At 37.0% G+C, this 20,627-nt stretch overlaps 1 protein-coding gene across 2 annotated transcripts in view; it reads right to left on the bottom strand.

The window, feature by feature from the left end:
* Positions 1-20,337, bottom strand: part of CLCN3 (chloride voltage-gated channel 3) — a 142,294-nt gene extending 121,957 nt beyond the window's left edge. Inside the window, exons 1-2 of one of the 2 annotated variants that reach the window (XM_036763609.1) lie at positions 19,758-20,337; positions 7,813-7,988 (exon numbers count right to left, since the gene is read on the bottom strand). In XM_036763609.1, coding sequence (XP_036619504.1) covers positions 7,813-7,972 — 160 coding nt within the window. In that variant the 5' untranslated portion in view covers positions 7,973-7,988; positions 19,758-20,337. The remainder of the gene's footprint in view (positions 1-7,812; positions 7,989-19,757) is intronic. The other variant, XM_036763607.1, reaches the window with a different exon arrangement.
* Positions 20,338-20,627: the final 290 nt, after the last annotated feature.

Genomic DNA, 20,627 nt, shown 5'->3' with positions numbered 1-20,627 from the left:
TCGTGACAATGCTGTCATCATCCCCACTTTACAGGTGAGGGAGGTTATATGACTCGCCAGAGGTCACAGAAGTAATAAGTACCTTAAATCTGAACTCAGGTCTTTTTGACTCCAGGTCAGTACTCTATTCACTGTACCACCTAGCTGAAAACAACACTGATCCCAGACGTGGTCAACGCAGCAATCAACTGTGACGTGAGAAGACTTGATATTAAAGTGCGCTTCCAGCCTTCCTTATGGTTGTCGAATAAAGCAGATCTTTTCAGACATGACCCATGATGTTCATTTGTTCTGCTTGGTTGCTGCAAGAGATTCCTTTTTTGAAGAAGAGGTGAAAATGTCACTGGGAAATGACATTTTAAATAAATTTTTTTACATGTTTATGAAGCATTCATTGTTCTTTTTAGTAAACACTAACTCATTGTAGGGAAAGTACTTGGTTAAGTTTTAAAACACTGTATAGAAGTGAACTATCAATTTTTATTATAAAGCACCAACAGTTCTGGTTCTTTTGAGTCTCACACTCTTTTGAGAGGAATGATTATTAAATAGTAAATTATTGAGGAGATACCTGACCTTTCCCAAAAATTTACCCCACCCATCTTACCTAAGTGGAGTTGTTGACCTACCCAACTAGAAAACCTTACAAAGAATTTAATCTAAGGTGAATTCTGGCCAACAGTGTTCTACTCTGTCACCTCAGGGAGGAGAGGTAGATCTAGACTGCCTGAAGCTGGGAGTGGTCTGGGAGCATCCAATGCCCACCCTCATTATAATAGGTCGAACTCTCATTTTAATATTCATTCTTCTCATTGTTAACCAGTCAAAGTCAACGGGATATAAGGGTTAAATGGGTTTCATGAGGGGTCTCTGGCTTTTGACAATGCCACTGAACCCTTTTATTAATTATCTGCTAGCAATGATCAATAAAACGATTAATTACCCAGAAACTATGTCTCTTGAACTTTTTCCTTCTGTTTCCTTGATGCCAGGAGCTACAATAAAAATGGTTCACATCTATTTTAACTGTTTTTCCAAATATTAGTTTTCACATTTTGCCAACTTCCCAATATTATTAAGAGGCAAGTTTACAACATGGGATATATGCCCTAATACAATTACAATGTGGATATTTTCTTATTATGATCAACCACGGAACTTTCATGTTTCTTATAAAACAAACAAATGGGTAGTAACATGGGGTTATAGAAAAAGCAGTAGCTTTGCTGTCAAAGAACCTGGGTGCAAATTCTGTTTCTTCATGTATGCAATGAGGGAGTTAGAAGAGGTAACCTCTAGGGCCTAAACCTTCTAGCTCTAAATGATGATCCTATGATCTTAAATCTCTCTATAGTAGCAATACACATATTTTACAACTGCTGTTGTAATTCCCCTCGAGAGGCAGGACCAATAGCCATCTAGTTTTACTATACTTGTTTGAACTCAGTGTAAAGCACTCTAGTATTCTGAGGTGATATTCTTTTACATAAAGTCTCCCAATCATTTCATTTTTAGAAATCATTTCGGATGAGTCCATTGTGAGTAGTACTTTATTTATCATTTTAAAAATAATTATGATCTTTTTTTTCCTTTTTGGATAAAAAAGGATCTGAAGTCCTCAGGAAAAAAAGGAAAAGAAAAAATATTTCCCCCTCAACCTTCCCATCTCTATCTCCAACCGACTTCATAAAAAGAACTATAAGAGATGTGAAATCTTATTAGAGTTTCTCTATCCATTTAGAGCAAGTTCTGTATCCCTCAACATTGGAAAAAGGTAATAAACTTATTTCACATGCAGTTTATTTTCCTGTTCATTATTTCAATAAACATTGCTGATGGAATTGTGAGATGATCCAGCCATTTTGGAGAGTAATTTGGAACTACGCCCAAAGAGCCATTGGAATGTTCATACCCTTTGACCCAGCAATACCACTTCCAGGGTTGTATCCCAAAGAAATCACATAAGAGGGAAAGGGACCCATATGTACAAAGATATTTATAGTGGCTCTCTTTGTGGTAGCCAAGAATTGGAAATCAAAGGGATGCCCATCAACTGGGGAATGGCTGAACAAGCTGTGGTATATGAAGGTAATAGAATACTATTGTGCCATAAGAAATGGGGATGATACGGACTTCATAACAATCTGGAAAAACCTACACGATATAATGCTGAGTGAGCAGAGCAGAGCCAGGAGAACATTGTACACAACCACAGATATATGGATTCCGTGAGGACCAACCCTGACAGACTTCGCTCTTCTCAGCAACGTAAGGTGGAAGGACAACTCCAGGGGACTCACGATGGAGAACGCTATCTCCATCCAGAGAAAGGACTGTGAAGTTTGAATGCAGATTGAGGCACACTACATGCTCGCCTTTTTTCTTCTCTTTTGTTTTTGTTTTTGGGGTTTTTTTTTTGGTTCTGTCTCTTCTTTCTCATGATTCATTCCACTGGTCATAATTCTTCTCCACAACTTGACCAGTGTATAAATTAATTCAATGCAAAGTTATACATGGTAGTTATATGAGATTCCATGCCATCTTGGGGAGGGAGGGGGGAGGGATGGGAGAAAATCTGGAACTCAAAATTATGTAGAACCGTGTGTGGTAAACTGAAAATAAAAAAAATATTTAAAAAAAAATAAACATATATTGTGTCTACCATGTATGGAATACTGTGTGAGATAGTGTGCAAGATACAAAGTTTACCACCTAGGAAGCCAGAAGGTACAACAAATAGAGTGCTAGACCTAGAGACCAGGAGACCTGAGTTCAAATCTAGCCTCAAATACTTACTGGGTGTGTAACCTTGGGCAAATCACTTACCCTCTATTTGCCTCAGTTTCCTCAAATGTAAAACAGGGATAATAATAGCATCTACCTCACAGGCTTGTTGTGCAGACCAAGTGTGATAATATTTGAAAAGTGCTTAGCACAGTGCCTGGCACATAGTGGGAACTATTTATTTCCTAGCTATTACTATCTGCTAAGACTAAATCCATATCCACATGTACTTAAGCACAGAGATGACACAAACACAGCAAACTAGTACATACAATCTCTCATGGTAAATACAATGTGAGGTCAAAGGAGGAAGGTCCTTTATCAAAGAGATAGAGTTCTATCACCTTGAAATATGAAAAACTTACATTAGCAATACAATATACCCAATTTGTTATGCCCAATAAAAGTAAAACTGAAAATAAAAAATACAGCAGAAAGAATAATCTGTATATTGAATGAATGGTAAAGAACAGTTTCCTACTACAGCTATATCAGAAGGGAGCTAAACCAAGCCACATAGAAATCAGTTCTGATTTCATAAACAGCACAGAAAACATCCTGAAAGAATGGACTACGGTAGCAAGTCATTCCTCAACAGATAAGTGGTCAAAGAATATAAACAAACTGTTTTCAAAAGAACTGCAAACTATGAAAATATATCTTCATCTTTACATGAAAACATCTACCAAATCACTAATGGTAAGAGGAATGTACATTAACTCATATACAGAAACCTGGCAAAGATGACAAAGATAACAAAATATGAGAAGTTAATATTGAAGAGGCTGAAAAAAAGATGAGACTGGGGGGACAGGGAGATGAGGAATGACTGAAGGAAAGACAAAAAGGTATCAATAAAAGGTATTCATATATACATAAAGAAAATAAATCCTGGGAATCCAAGAATGTGTATTTCCTAAAGCAAAATTTTCTGCATCACATTATAGGATCATAAAATTTTATAGTGGAAGAGCCCATGAACAGTCTAACACTTAATTTTAGAGATGAGGAAATAAGTCCAGAGAGGCAAATAAAGTGATTTGTCCAACATCACAAAGACAGTAAATAGCAGGGCCAGGCCTCTAACTAACCCACATCTTCAGACTCCAAATCTAGGGCACTCTTTATACTATCCCATGCTACTGGACAGACAGACGGATGGAAGAAAGGAAGGAGGGAGGTAAAATAACATAAACACTCCCATCCTGCCACCCTCCTCAAATCATTCAGCATAATGCATAAGAATTATTAACACTCCAGTTTTCCATAACATGACCCAAAATGAAGAGAGACTTAGGGACTAAGTAAGGTTATTTTTAAGTATGACCAAACTAGACCAATCACTAACGGTACTTTTAATCAGTTGTCAAATGGATACCTGACTTTTATTTCACATACCTGTCATCTCTAGCAATTTTTCTGTCTTTTCTAAGAGTAAAATCAGCATCTCTTAACGTATTACTGTAACTATATGACAATACACACTTCATCATCAGTAAGACATGAATTATATGGCTATTCTTTTTTTTTTTTTGGAGTGGGGGAAGGCAGGGCAATTGGGGTTAAGTGACTTGCCCAAGGTCACACAGCTAGTAAGTGTGTCAAGTGTCTGAGGCCTTATTTGAACTCAGGTCCTCCTGACTCGAGGGCCTGTGCTCTACTCACTGTGCCACCTAGCTGCCCCCAATTTTTTTTTATGGCTAATCTTTAATGACAATAACTGCTGAAAAATAATTCCTAACACCTGAAATGTAGTTTACAAAGTTTCTAATGACTGGCTTAACTGGCTGGCTCAATCTAAATAACCTTAAGACTTAAATACTCTTTAGTTCAAAATACAGTATTTCAAGGATTAAGCTAACGCACATCTTCAACAAATCTCAATTGGACCATAGCCATTAGGACAAATTTCTTCTTTACTAAATGAGTCCTACAATATCCACTCTGAGAAGACAAGACTAACATTACATCAAATATACCTTCAACATTTTTTAAAAAAATTATTGGAACCAAAATAACTTAGCTATTTTTAAAACAAAGCCCAATGGCATGCAAACAAAATGTAATCAACGAAGAAGTCTTGATGACAATAATATATCCTCTTAAGGTGTAAGGTCTCATCAAGAAAGGTGAATTCAGAGCCAGGAGATTTCAGTTTAAATATTTAGCCTGAGCTTACTTCCTACCTGTGACACTTTGGGGAAGTCAATTAATTTTTTTTTTAGTTCTGTTCTCTAATCTATAAAATGAGGAGAATGGACTAGATAACATCTTAGGTCTCTTCTAGATAAAAAATGACAAGCCTATGAACAAATTTATATAGAATTTTATGGTTTATAAATGTTTTCTTCACAACAATTTATAAAGTGGTTATGAAGTATAAATATTATGCCATACAGATGAGAAAGTTCAGAGAAATTAAATGGCTTGTCTGGCTACCTACATGGTGACAAACACAAGGGTCACCATGGGATCTTCTGGCTCCAACTCCACTTCAACTGACAAATGTCCAGGAGCTGTGATCTGTGAGGGCAGGGACTGTTTAATTTTTTCTTTCTCTTTCCCCCAGTGCTTTGGACTTAATAAATTGTTGTTGAATAGAATCAATCCTGGTCTTACCTTATCAAGCTGCACAAAGTTGAGTCTCCCCTTTCACACAGAATAAACACAAACATTTAGAAATTATCTGCTCTAATCCAGATTTAAAAAAAAGGATCAAAAAAAGAAAAGAAAAAAAAGAAAAAAAATTTTTAAAAAGAGAAGAAATAAGATCCATAGAAATGACTATAGGGAAGGAACACCACCTCTCTGTCCTGGATGACTTCTATACAAGTCAGTGTACCTATCAGCAAAGTACCATGGGAATTCAGAGTGGAGAGGGATCACTTGTGATCATGGAGGGCTTCCTGTAGGAGATGACATTGAAATGGGCCTTGAGAATTGGCAGGATTCTGGCTGGCAGGAATAATAACGCCTAAAGAAGCTAAGCAAATTTTACCACAGTCACATAGCTAGCTAATAATAAGACCTAGACTAAAACTTGGGTCTTCTAACTTATGGTCCAGTGGAATTTCCACATGAAGGCAATATACAGAAAGATGGTAGAGGGACCTAAAGGGAGATGAACTCTTTGACATTCACCCTCAAAAATAAGAAGAGAAATACTGAAAAAGGAATAAAATTACCAGAAGTTTCTTCAAGAAAACTACAACTCACCAAAATGACAATGAGCCAACTGAAGAAAAGTTCCAATACAGAAATTACTACGGAGTAAGAGAAGTAAATAAAAATATATCAAAGGAAACATACACAAAACAGTATCAAAAAGAGAGAGATAAACAGATAACAAACATCCTCAGAAGAAATAAGAGAACAATCAAGGATTCATTCTTCCCTCTTTCCTACTCTCTATATATGAACGGCAGCAAATCTAGTTGATCATTTTTGCACACCACTTATATCCAACTCATCTCTCCACTCAAATGACCATTATAGTCGTTTAGGCCTTTATCACCTCTCTCCAGGACTACATTACAATAGCCTCCTAATTCGTCTCCCCACCTCATCTCCTCTCTCCATAATGCTATCAACTTCATATTCCTATAACAGAGACATGATCGTATCATGATCCTATTCCAAAATCTTCAGCGGCTCTAGAAAAAAATATAAACTCATCGGCTTGGCCTTTACAGTCTTCCAAATCTGACTGCCACCTACTTTTTCCAGGCTTATTTTACATTACTGCCCTTCATGCATTCTCCTTTCCAATCAAACTGACCTACTAGCTATTCCCAAGTACACGACGCTCTTATTTCCTGTCTCTATACTTTTTCACAAGGGGCTCCCCACATCTAGAAATCATTTCTTCCTCATGTCAGCCTCAATGAATTCCAAACTGCCTTCAAAGAGTAACTAAGGTTTGGCTTCCTAAGCTTTTCTTGTTCCCCCAACTGGTAGTCCTCTCTCAAAGACCCTTTGCTATTTTTTTGTTTACTTGTCTGCATTCATGTTGCCTACCCTCACTCGGAGTAGAACTGATTGGTTATCTTCACTGTGATCCTTGAAAAACATTTTCCTACATTTTGGAATAATTATTTCCACTATTTTCTTAGCCCATAAATAAAAACTCAAATTGGTGTTCAAAGTACTTAATATGATTTTTAATTCTGTTATTCTCAGGAGCACAAAACTAAAAAGTGCAAAATATATTTAAACATTTCCCAGACTATACAACTATATAAAAAGGAAGCACTTTTCTTTTGTTATTCTGATTTGTGTAGACACTAGCGTACTACTCTACTAATAAATTACCCCTTCTTTCAAAACCTTTCTAGCAACACCATCAGTTTCTTTTACTCAAGACAAAGGCACAAAGTTAAAGAAGAGGTTCTTTTTCCTACTGATGGTTTCCAAGGCCATTATCATATTCCAAAAGTTTCACAAAAGGTCAATCACGTTCAACTAGTCAGTCTTACAGATGATGATAGCAGCCTGTGGGTAACTATTGCTATGATCCACTCTCCATAGCAGCTCCAACATCTTAGCCAACTGAAATAAAGGTGAGATGCTAAGTCTTTAAGAGAGACTGTCATGCTGCCAATTCCAAGAACTCTCAGTACCTCTTTCCTGACTCCAAAATTACCAGTTTCCCTCTACCTCACCACAAACTCCTTCCCAAAACCTCCCATTCCCCCAAAAGACTATCACTACCACTTCCCTCCTGTAGTAAATCACATTGCTTCAAGGGGAAAGAGTTTAGGAAAAACTGAAAAAAATTTAGAAACAATTGTTATTTTATCAGATCTGTCAATTACACAAGTTCTAAATGTATCTAAAAACCAAGCTTCTTCATATGAAATTAAGATTGAAAGAAAGGGAAAATTATTACCAGTTTTGAAAATAGTGAACTACTACAAACAAAAGAGTAAAATAGTTTATTCTTGGAAAATCTAGCAATAATTAAATCCTCCACATAAATACTTCAAACGACACGCATCACCCAAAATAGAAGCCGAAATTCTAACTTACCAACTGAGGCATCACCATCTAACAAATTGTCATCTTCAGAGGTCTGGAAGTCCATAATAACACCTGCTCCATCTAAAAGTTCCTCGTCACTGCTTGCACTTGTTATACTGTTGTAGCTGTTTCGATAGTAGCCTCTATGGAACAGCTGCTCAGACTCCATTTAGTTATTTGATGAACTAAAGAAAATTTTAGAAAAAGATTTGTCTTAATATTCTCTTGATATATAATATTACACTATGCAATTTATAATAATACCAAAAGACAAAATCTAAATGAGATTTCAGAATATTTAATGGTAATATTACACTTACCCATTACTAATTCTGTTTACCTATGAAAAATTCTGTTTTTCAAAGACACAAATTAGGTGCTAAATAATTGTTTCATTGGTACTATAATCTCCTATCCTCATTCTTTAATTCATTATTTACATTCTGAGTTTATAATCATGGGTTAAATAGACGATTATTCCTTAATAAAAGATTAAATCACAATTACATTTTTCATGACCACACAACAAATAAGACTATGATTTAACCTTTACCCTTCTTATTTTCAATACTTTCATTTTAATTATACAGAGAACTAGTATTCATTATTTATTATCTAAATTCTTTTAAAACATTTCTATCTGCTAACTTTCCACCAAAGAGCAAAAACCTGGTAAATATGGCAAAATTGTAGAAAGGATATTATAAAGTATACGGCAGAAAATAAATATAAACCAAGTAACAGTAACAGACCATAGTTAAAATTTTGTTACACTTAAGAGTTCCAGATGGATTGATATATTCCTGTAATGTTTTTGTCATTTCTAGGTGGTAGGCCATTCCATCTTGGAAGTGATATTAGGTATTAATGAAACTCAATGGATCTCACCTTCCTTGTCTGTAAAATGAGAACACTGGACTAGATGATTTCTATTGCCCTTTCTAGACCTAAAATTATATGATTCTATGAAAATTAGCATCTAACAGAAGTATACTGGCTAACAGAAGTCTTAAAAGGTCTAAGAGTAAAGGGCTAAAAAGGCAGTTTTGTACAAGCCACCAGAAGAGGGTATAGCTTTGCAAAATAGGGCTCATTAAATGACCAAGCACAATTTTAGAGGACTCAAGCTGAAACATGTTACCCACTTCCTGAAAGAACTGAAGGACTCATGAAAACAGATTAAGACATTTTTTTTTGGACTCAACCAATGAAGCAATCTGTTTTGCTTGACTATACATGCTTTTAACAGGGGTTTTGTCTTTCTTTCAATGGAGGAAGAAGGATTAGGGGTTGGAGAAAATGTGTATCTGAAAATAAAATAAAATTTAATTTTTAAAAAAAGTACCAACTATCTGAGCTGTACCAAAGACATATACTAAAGAAAAGGAGTAGAAAGAAACTATTATTCTAGAGCTATAAACATGTACTGCTACATTAAGATTCCTAAACAAACATTAGGAAATCTGAATACAAAAAACAATCTACTAATGGTAAAGAAAGTAATGGCAGAGAGTGGCTGGAAAGGCCTAAAATAATGACTAACACTTTTCTGGTTCTTTTTGTAAAAATATAACCAAATAACATAATAAAAATAGTTATGTTTACTTGAAGAAATTAAATTTCCTGGAGAAAATAGAATTCATCAAAAACCAAGAAATGTAACCAGTTGCCAATGGCGCCTAAGCTAATCATCTCCAAGACAGAATTATCTATACTTTTCTAATTTCTTAGAAGACACCAAAAATTATAATAAAAACCATCATTTAATTTAGATAGTATTTTACTTAATCTCTGTGGAGTTGTGATAGCAGTCTGTAAACTTGTCAAGCAGTATTATTACCTTGAAAAGATCGAATATGCTAAAGGTAGCATATGAAATATAAAGACATGACACTCTTAAATGTAACCCAACCATTAATGTCACTAACAGTTTATAGTTATATTATGTTTTATAAAGTGCTTTGTTATCTCATTATTATCTCCTTTGACCCTCACTTATTGTGAGGCCTATCTTTCAAATACCCTTACCTCCAATTTACAGAACAGGAAATGTAGTCTTACGGTCAGTGACCGTAAGTCAAAGCTAAGTCTCATTTCACACTAAGTGTTCTTTCTGATATACCAGAGTTGTGTTGAAAACCTCTTTGAAACAAGGAAAACATTGTCTTCCTCAAATTTTTGTAATTTATCTGCCTAATTAACTTTTATCATTCTAAAGTTCTGCCAAACACTAATCTATGTATGAATATATATAATTATACATGTACATACATTTGCACACACATAAGCATATGGGGGGGCAAGGAACTACAAAGAAGAATAGAAACAAAGTATGTCATCAAGGAACTGATTGGCAAAAAGAGAAGATGAGCTGGTCTTGTGCAAGAGTAAGAGATAACGGACAGAGTTCTCCTGTGATACCTTCTTTGTGCTGGAAGAAGAAGGGCTTCGGCAGGTTGGGTGGACTCCCCTCTAGCAAAGTACTGGGAGGATAGTGGATATTGACAAGAGTTGCACAGGATGGGAAGGTATGGATGAGCTGAAATCCACATCAGTGGAAGAAACTTCCAGAATGGGATCACAGATCCATTCGAGTAACGGTTTGTGTATATTTGGGCAGATGTTTCATGTATATATTTTATTTCATTGATCTCTTTTTTTTTTTGCCAAGTACTAGTCAGTTCTGGTAACTGCTTTTAATGTTTTAAGAACTATGATTACAAACTTCTGTTCTTTTGTCTTCCTTTTTTAGTATACTCCTTAATAGTATTGTTAATATTTTTCCACATAAAGTTCATTATGATTTTGTCCATTTCTATAAAAACCCCTTTACAGTTTGATTAGCATTGCATTCAATGTATAAACATATAAATTGCAATTTTTGTTATATTAACTTAACCTATTCACGAACACTAAATGTTCCTCCAGTTGTTTAGGTTCTCTTTAGGTTTAGTCATATTTATTTGACAAGTTCTATGTGCTCCTGGTTGTTAGAGGCAGGCCTGCACTCTGTTGAGGTTAGATGTGGGAATGAAATGAGGCACCTGTAGGTCATTAAACAGTTAACACAAAGTTTTCTAATTTATGAAAATAACAGCAATATCATAAAGACAAACAACTTTGAAAGGCTTAATAACTCTGATCAATGCAATGACCAACCAGAGGACTCATGATGAAACATGCTACTCACCTTCTGACATATATTTTTTTTGGGGGGGGGGATGGGAGAGGGTGGGAAGGGAAGGACATGGCCAATGAGGCAATTGTTTTTCCTTGACTACATATGTTTGTAGAAGGGTTGATTTTTTTTTCCCCTCACATTCTGAATGGCGGGGGAAATGGGGGGGAGAAGAAGAGGTTGGATCTTTGTGAAAGTGAAAAAGTTTTTAAAGGTTACTTAGTTATAAAATAGAAAAGATACTTAATAAGGACACAGATGTACTTAGCTAGAATAGAAGCTAGTCCTCTTTCCATCCTTCTGAAAATGATTCTGGTCAGTAGGGCATGGTAGCTAGAAAGGCCTCAAAACAAAAGTTTGAAAAGGTCCCAGCAACTGAGTCAAATTTATAGGAATACAAGTCATTCCCCAATTGAGAAATGGTCAAAGGATAGGAATAGGCAGTTTTCAGAGGAAGAAATTAAAGATCTCTATAGTCATATGAAAAATGCTCAAAATCACTACTGATTAGAGAAATGCAAATCAACACAACTCAGGTACCACATCTCTTCTGTCAGATTGGCTAAAATGACAAAACAGGAAAATGATAAGTGCTGGAGTTGTGGGAAAATTGGAACATTGTTACATTGTTGGTGGAGTTGTGAAGTGATCCAACCATTCTGGAGAGCAATTTGGAACTATGCCCAAAGGGCTATAAAAATGTGCATACCCTTTGACCCAGCAATACCACTTCTAGGGCTATATCCCAAATCCCAGATCACACAAGTGGGAAATGGGGCAGTATGTACAAAAATATTTATAGCAGCTCTTTTTGTGGTGGCAAAGAATTGGAAATCAAGGGGATGCCCATCAATTGGGGAATGGCTAAACAAATTGTGGTATATGTGGAATACTATTGTGCTATAAGAAATGAGGAGCAGATGGACTTCATAATAACCTAGAATGACTTATACGAACTGATGCTGAGTTGAGGGGAGCAGAACCAGGAGATCATTATACACAATTATAGACACATGATATCCGTAAGGACTAACTTTGAGACTTGATGCCTCTCATCAATGCGAGGTTCAAAGACAGCTCCAAAAGACTCATGACGGAAAAAGCTATGCACATCCAGAGAAAGAATTATGGAGTCTGAATGCAGACTGAGGCAAACTTTTTGCTCTCTCTCTCTCTCTCTTGTTTTTCCTTTTTTTTTTTTGTTTTCATTTCTCCTTTCTCATGATTCATTACATTGGTTATAATTCTTCATTATAACTGGACTGTTATATAAATAAGTTCAATGTGAAGGTATATGTAGAACCTACATTGGAATACATGCCGTCTTGTGGGGAGGAGTGGGAGAGAGAAAATTTGGAACCCAAAAACTTGTGGAACTGAGTACTGTAAACTAAAAATAAAAATAAAATAAAATCAACATCATCTTTGATTCATCAAGGTTATCAGATGACATGATTATCTTTATATTTAAGAATAAATATAATGAGGGATGAGGATTATACTTGTATTTCACTAATGTAAAGAACTCACAGGTGAGGAAACTCACTCCATAGACTCAAGTGGGCACATCCTCTTCGACTTTTAGTTTTACAAGAGGTGCCTACAGCAGCAACGTCAAAATGAAATAGAAACAGGGGCCATTAAACCATACATAGGATTTTTTACATTCTCCTTCTATTCCTCATCCTCAAGATCTCAATCTTACTCAATCTCACCATACAGAAATAAGTCTTTCTTACAGCCCAAATCTGTAATTTCATTGGCACAATGAACTTACTAACAGATATTGGTAAAGGGAGCTTCCCCATAACTTTTTCTAATAATTTTTTGATACTCTCAAGTCCTGAAGATTTGCATGGGTTACCAAGAGGTTAAACGATTCGCCCAGGGCCACATGGTCAGTACATGTCAGAGGCAGGACTTGGAAACAAGTCTTCCTGAGACCAACTATTTCCTATCCAATATACTGAACTACTTTGTACTCAGAGATTAATCACTATTCAAAAAAAAAAGGATTAAAAACCTATATCCATAGGGTACAATCCTAAGTAATAATGAATCAAAGATATAGTCTGTGCCCTCAGGAGAGAACTAATAACATCAACAAGAATACCAACAGCTATAAAGGGAAAATAGACAGTTAAACAAACATTGAGGATATTACATGCAATCAGGGTAATAAGAATATATTTTGGAGTTGTGAAAGGCAAAAAGAAGGAAATTCATAACCATACTTCCAATAAGGGATACTAGAGTTATCCCTTCCACATCAAGACTTTCCCCACCACAGTTTCAACATACCGTGGGTCGGCATAAGAGGTTAAACGGGAATTTTGGGGAAGTTTTGCAGAAGCCAAAGATGATAAAGAAAAAGTTTAAAAACTCGGTAATGTATAAAACATATATATATATATTTTGGAATAATATCAACATATTTTATCTTTTAATGCCATAATAATCAGACATCTTCTCCTGTACAAAGGGAGGGCCAAAATATTTTACATGGATTTTCCAGATTGCAGAGATGCCACACCCTGCAACACCACCCCACCACCCCCAAGACGTGGAAGGGATAGCTGTAGTTCAATCAGTCAACAAACATTTATTAAGCACTTTGTATAAAGAAAACAAGGTTCTCAAGGAGTTCACATTCTAATGGAGGGTGGGGGTGGAGATAACACGCAAATAACAATGTACGCACATGATAACAGAGGGTATAAATGAAAGTTAATCTCAGAATGTATTAGCAGTGAGGAAGGCTTCAAGTAGAAGGTGGAATATGAATTGAATTCTTAAGTCCATAAAGCTAGAAGCCAGAGGTGAGGAAAGGAGAGTATTCTATGTGCACAGACGGCCACTACAACTGCACAGGCAGAGGAAGATGGACCCAGGGTTAGGATCAGTGTGAGGAATAGGAGGTGGGTACGTATAGCTGGATTGTAGAGTGAATAGAAGAGAATAAATGTCAGATTAGAAAGGTAGGAAGGGGGCAGGTTATGACAGGTTAAACGCCAAATTGAGCATTTTCTATCTGATAATTGTATCTGACCACTCCTTCTCAGCCTCCTTTGCTGGATCTTCCTCCAAGTCATTCCCACTCAAGATGAGTATCCCCCAGGTTTCTATCCAGAGCACATTTCTCTCCTCTCTATAAATTCCCTTGTTTGGTAATCTCATCAGTGCCCACAGGTTCAATTTATCATCTCTATGTAGATGATTTCTGCACCTTTTTATCCAGCCCAAATCTCTTCTGAACTCCACTCTCTCATCACCAACTGCCTCTTATACATCTTGAAATGGATGGCCTGTATACATCTCAAATTCATTATGTTCAAAATAGAGTTCACTATCTTTCCCTCTCAAACCCTCCATTTTTCTTTCTTTTTAATTAATTGATTTTTAGTTTTCAGCATTCAGCATAAGATTCTGAGTTCTAAATTTTTCCCTCTCCCCAAGACAGTATGCAATTTTAGGCTATACATGTACAATCATATTAAACTTATTTCCACCTTAGTCATGTTGTGAAAGAAAAATCAGAACAAAAGGGAAAACCACAAGAAAGAAATAAAAAAGAGAGAAAAATAGTATGCTTTAATCTGCATTCAGCCTCCATAGATCTTTCTCTGAATGTGGATAGCATTTTCCATCATGACTCTTTTGGAACTGTCTTGGATCGCTGCATTGCTGAGAAGAGCCAAGTCTATCAAAGTTGATCCTCACACAATGTTGCTGTTACTATGTACAATGTTCTCCTGGTTCTGCTCAATTCACTTAGCATCAGTTCACGTAAGTCTTTCCAGGTTTTTCTGAAATCGACTGCTCATTTCTTATGGAACAATAGTATTCCATTACATTCATTTACTACAACTTGTTCAGCTACTCCCCAATTGATGGACATCACCTCAATTTCCAATTCTTGGCTACCACAAAAAGAGCTGCTATAAATATTTTTGTACATGTGGGTCCTTTTCCCATTTTTATGATCTCTTTGGGATACAGCCCTAGAAGTGGTATTGCTGGGTCAAAAAGTATGCACAGTTTTATGGTCCTTTGGAGATAGTTCCAAATTGCTCTCCAGAATAGTTGGATCAGTTTAAAACTCCACCAACACTAGTGTTTCAATTTTCCCACATCTTCTCCAACATTTATCATTTTCCGGTTTTGTCATGTTAGTCAGTGTGTGATATGGTACCTCAGAGTTGTTTTAATTTGCTTTCTCTAATCAATAGTGACTTAGAGCATTTTTTCATACGACTATAGATATCTGTAATTTCTTCCTCTGAAAACTGCCTATTCATATCCTTTGACCATTTATCAATTGGGGAATGACTTGTATAATTATAAATTTGACTCAGTTTTCTATATATTTTAGAAATGAGGCCTTTATCAGAGACACTGGCTGTAAAAATTGTTTCCCAGCTTTTGGCTCCCCTTGGCTCTGTTTGCGTAAAAACTTTCTAATTTAATGTCATCGAAATTATCCATTTTGTATTTCGTAATGTTCTCTATCTCTTGTTTGGTCATAAATTCTCCCCTTCTCCATAAATCTGACAGGTAAACTATTCCTTGTTCTCCCAGTTTGCTTGTAGCATCATGCTTTATGCCTAAATTATGTACCCATTTTGACCTTATTTTAGTATATGGTGTAAGATGTTGGTCTATGCCTAGTTTCTGCAATACTATTTTCCAGTTTCCCCAGCAGTTTTTGTCAAATAGTGAGTTCTTATCCCAGAAGCCGGAGTCTTTGGGTTCATTGAACAGTAGATTACTATAGTCATTGACTATAGTGTTTGTGTACCTAACCTATTCCAATGATCTACCACTCTATTTCTTAGCCAATACCAAACAGTTTTGATGACTGCTGCTTTATAATACAGTTTTAGATCTGGTACAGCTAAGGCACCTCCCCTTCCATTTCTTTTCATTAATTCCTTTGATATTCTGGTCCTTTTGTTCTTCCAGATGAATTTTGTTAGTATTTTTTTCTAGCTCTATAAAATAGTTTTTTGGTAGTTTGGTTGGTATGACACTGAATAAATAAATTAATTTAGATAGAATTGTCATTTTTATTACATTAGTTCAGCCTACCCATGAGCAACTGATTTTTTTACAATTATTTAGATCTGACTATAACTTGTGGGAAAAGTGTTTTGTAATTGTGTTCATATAGTTTCTGGGTTTCTCCTGGCAGGTGGACTCTCAAATATTTTATATTGTCTACAGTTACTTTAAATGGATTTCTCTTTCTATCTCTCGCTGCTGGGCTTTGTTAGTAATATATAGGAATGCTGATGATTTGTGTGGGTTTATTTTATATTCTGCAACTTTGCTAAAACTGTCAATTATTTCAAGCTGATTCTCCAGGATTCTCTAAATGTACCATCATATCATCTGCAAAGAGTAGTAGCTTTGTTTGCTCACTGCCTACCCTATTTCCTTCAATTTCTTTTTCTTCTCCTATTGCTAAAGCTAACATTTCTAGTACAATACTGAATAACTAAACCCTTCCTATTTACAAATTTCCCTATACGTGTTGGGGGCACCACTATCTTCCCATTCACTCAGGCTCAGAACCTCAATGTCCTCCTCCATACATCACTCACATTCACCACAAATATCCAAGTCTATTATGAAGTCTTGTCATATCTGCTTTCACCAACATCTCTCATGTCCCTTCTCTCCACTTTTACAGCTGCCATCCTAGTACAGGCCCTTGTCTCATTCCTGCATTGCCGCTGATTGATCTCCTTACCTCAGTTTAGCACCTTCTAAGCAGCCAAAATGATCTACCTAAAGCTCAGGCCTAATCATGTCACACATTCCCCTCTCCTCAAGTCAATACATTCAAAAGGATCTCTATTATCTCCAGGATCAACCCGTGTATCTTCTTTGATACTCTTTCCATAGGTTGCTAATCCATGCCTAAAAATAAGGCTGCATTTATAAAAGAATGGAAAGAGATGATTTAGGAAATATTAAGGAAAAGCAATCAAATTTCTCAACAAATGAGTAGTATTAATTCAAAAATTACTATAAATTTCCTTGCCTGGAAGAGATCAGCATCCTTGCCTGGAAGCTCAGGTGGACATAACCTCATTTTTAAAATTAAGTTAAATAGTATAAGAGTTATAAGAAGCAATATTCTCATCATGTTTAATTTAGTGACAGGAAATAATTTGGAGATGTTTTGTGGATATGACTGAATCAAGGAAAGTTCAAGGAGGTGCCCAATATATCTTTCCAAATATATCTATATCCATATATAGATCAGAAGTGAACCCCTAATTAAAAATGATATGTTCAAAGTCTTTGTATATCTGTCCTCCTAGATATGGAAAAGATCTAAGGAAGGACAGAGTCTTGAGGAACCCTTTCTCCTCCCTCCCCAATTGAATGGAATATAAAGTCAATCTTACCAATCTCTGTGTGTATATATGTTAAAAGAACCTTGAGATTAGGGTCTTACATGTACATATACAAACATACATACACTAAAGTAACACCTTGAATTATTTTATCACACATATTGTTCACTGTAATACTTATGTTAATATTGCCATTGAATTAGAGAAGTTTTGTGTATACTGATTTAACAGCAAAACAATATTGTCAAATACTAATAAATTACTGAGATATCTTCATAGCTGTGATGAATAAAGGCCAGGATTAGGTTAAAAAAAAAAATTTTTTTTAAACCAGATAGATTTGGAAGTATATAGGGCTGGAGAAAGGAGAAACACAAGGATTAAAAAATAATGAAAAAAGACAGATAAGCAAAGGGAATGTCTTGAAAACCCACAACTATTCATTCTGGAAATACTTCTTTGGTATCCTAGGCGGCACGTAGTTTGGTTTCCTAACCAGCAATGAGTGGCTTTTTTTTTGTTTTTGTTTTTGCCAGAACAAGAAAGAGCAAACAAAACAGGGATAAAGAAAAAAAGGCGGGGAAGGAAGGAGAGGAGGAAAGAAGAATGGAAAGACAGAAGGAAGGCAAGCAATGTCAAGTTAAACTGATATGATGGGATGGCCAATTTATCTAGTACTGCCATGTCCCTGCCTAGCTCAATCCATATGTTTCCATATAACATACAATAAGTTTGGCATGAGACATATATTAAAAGATGTATATAAAATAGTGGGATTAGTGGGATGACACAATATAAGAATACAAATGTGCCTTCCTGAAATATTACTTGCATGTCCCACGACATAGACCTGCACGACGTGCAGCCTGTGGGCCACAGAATGCCAAATGATATCCTCTCCATACAAAGGATATTTCCCTCTACATTTTTCATGGGCCACCCAAAATCCTTTGGCAGGTGAGGGCCATAAGAGCTGCAGGTTGTGCAGGCCTGTCAAAAAATGAAATGACAAAGCTAAATCATAATATTCTGATCAGTCAATTTACTAACACTGAATATACAATACCATTCTGCTGAATGGGACAAATATGAAGCATATCTAGATAACTACTCTACAGTGATTCATCTAAATCCATAACTGTTTTTTTTTAAATGATAATAAAGATCAAGCTTGGCATCACATAACCTGGAAAGTGGAAAAGCAGTCTGGGCTTAATTTCCCTATTCCTAAGAGGAGAGGATTATCTATATGATTTCCTTAGCTCTGCATTCTATGGTCAATTTCCAGCCTACCCATACTCTGAAGAGCCATAACAACTCTTCACTCCAGTGTGGACTTCCACGGATCTAAAGAAAATTAGATTAGAAAATTATAAGCCTACTAACACCATCTGAAACAATCTGTTCATTTCAAATCTCCACCACACTTGCACAAAAATGGCCCCCCAAATCTCAACGACTGCTAACCAAAAGGCCAAACATCAATATCTTCTATATAATACTGACATACATACTTGTGAATTTATTTTCTAGTGACTTTCGAAAGGAGACAAGATTAACTTACATCAGTTAAAATATTCCCACTCCAGCCTAGAAGACCAATTCTGCACATTTGCATAAGTGAAAAACAGCACACATTTCTGAAAGGACTGCAGCCAAGTATGCCAATTATATAAACCGCAACGGTCCTGAACTATATTTGAAGGCTGAAAAACTTTCAAATCTGTCCGAAAAACAAAGAATTGTGGCAGGCCTGAAATGTCTCTTTTGTAACGAAGAACTGGAACTTTTGTTTGCTTTCACCCAATAAGAGGTCTGTAATTATCTTTGATACCCTCAGCTTTAAAAAAAAAAAAAAGATGAGAGGAGGGGAGGCTGTACAAGAATGTTTATTACAAAATAAATGTCAGGATTTCCGACTAGAATCTGTGTGTGCGCGTGTGTAAGTACTTACGTGTGTGCATATACACACACACAGCCAATTAAAACTAAAGAGATCGAATGACATTACAGGTGTTAAGCGCTCTGCAAACCTTAAAGCGATCCATATTAGCTATCTTTATTAGGGAGCAGTATCAAAAGTATTCATTCGAAAACAGAGGAATGCCTAACACACGATTTAAAAACTAAACCCAGCCTGAGCTCAAAAATAAGCTTCATTAAATCTATGCCTTGCTTTGAATGCCATGTAAAAAGGTTCGATGATGCCTCCTGGAGTGAAAGAACACGGATGAAAAAAGTACAAGGGCGTAAACAGAATCCGTGTGAGTTAAATATCACGTGGGTTCACCTGTCACCCGAGAAAGCCACCGAGTAGGAGCTGGTCAGACAGACCCACCTACCCCAGCCCCAAGCCTGAAACGTGAAAACCACCAAGGTGGTGCTCTTTAGTGCCAGACGTTTTAACTCACCTCACAGCTCAGAGACATAGCAAAGCCCGTGGCTGGAACTGGCGCGGCCTCGGGATCCAGCATCTGTCTCACCCGGGAGACCTAGCTACGCGGGGGACGTCCACGGACAAAATATCAAAAGGAAACCCAAACACTACCGCGGCAGAGGAGATACCTGAGGGTTTCTACTGGTAAAGAGGGCGCTGAATTTTTGCCAGGTAGGACTTTTTTTTTTGGTCCTCCCCCAAACAATAGAACGGCATGAAGTCGGCTGCTTGTCGTGTTCGGTTCAACCCACTTCCTTCACAATAAAATGAAACCCCCCAAGAGCCGTCAGCGGATGCCAGCGGGACCCATGCTGGAACTCCTTGGTGGGGTTGGGCAGGGGGGACCTGCCGGCCCGGCCCGACCCGACCCGACGAGGCCCGACCCAGCCCAGCGCAGCGCCACGCCCTCCGACCCTGCCTCGTCACCCAAGCCCCCAAGTCCAGGCCGCGGACCAAAACAACGACTACAGAATGGAAACCCCAACTCGCGCCAGCCCTGACCCAGAGAAGCTAGAGGAGAAGGAGCCGGAAACGGCTGGGCGCGTCGTTTGCGTGATGACGTCATCGCGCAGGACGTGGACGTGGACGTGAAAGGAATGTCCGTCACGCCCGTCGCCCGCTAGCGGCAGGTGCTCGGCAGAGAGCTGCTGGAAAGTGTAGTACGAGGCTTCCTTCTAGGACAGCCAAGAGAGAACCAGCTAGGATGTGTGCTATTTGCGGGTGTGAAGGCGCTGTGCAAAGGATTCGCTGCTAGTCTAGTAACAAGAATTAATAATAGTCACATTAGAAAAAGCCAGTACCAGGATCCCCTGGGTCGGTGGCTTTGTCCCGACAAATGTCGGTA

This window comes from Trichosurus vulpecula, chromosome 6 (assembly GCF_011100635.1).
Source record: "Trichosurus vulpecula isolate mTriVul1 chromosome 6, mTriVul1.pri, whole genome shotgun sequence".
Lineage (NCBI taxonomy): Eukaryota > Metazoa > Chordata > Mammalia > Diprotodontia > Phalangeridae > Trichosurus > Trichosurus vulpecula.
Note: the sequence above shows the minus strand (reverse complement) of the source record. Positions and strands in the feature narration are given on the sequence as shown.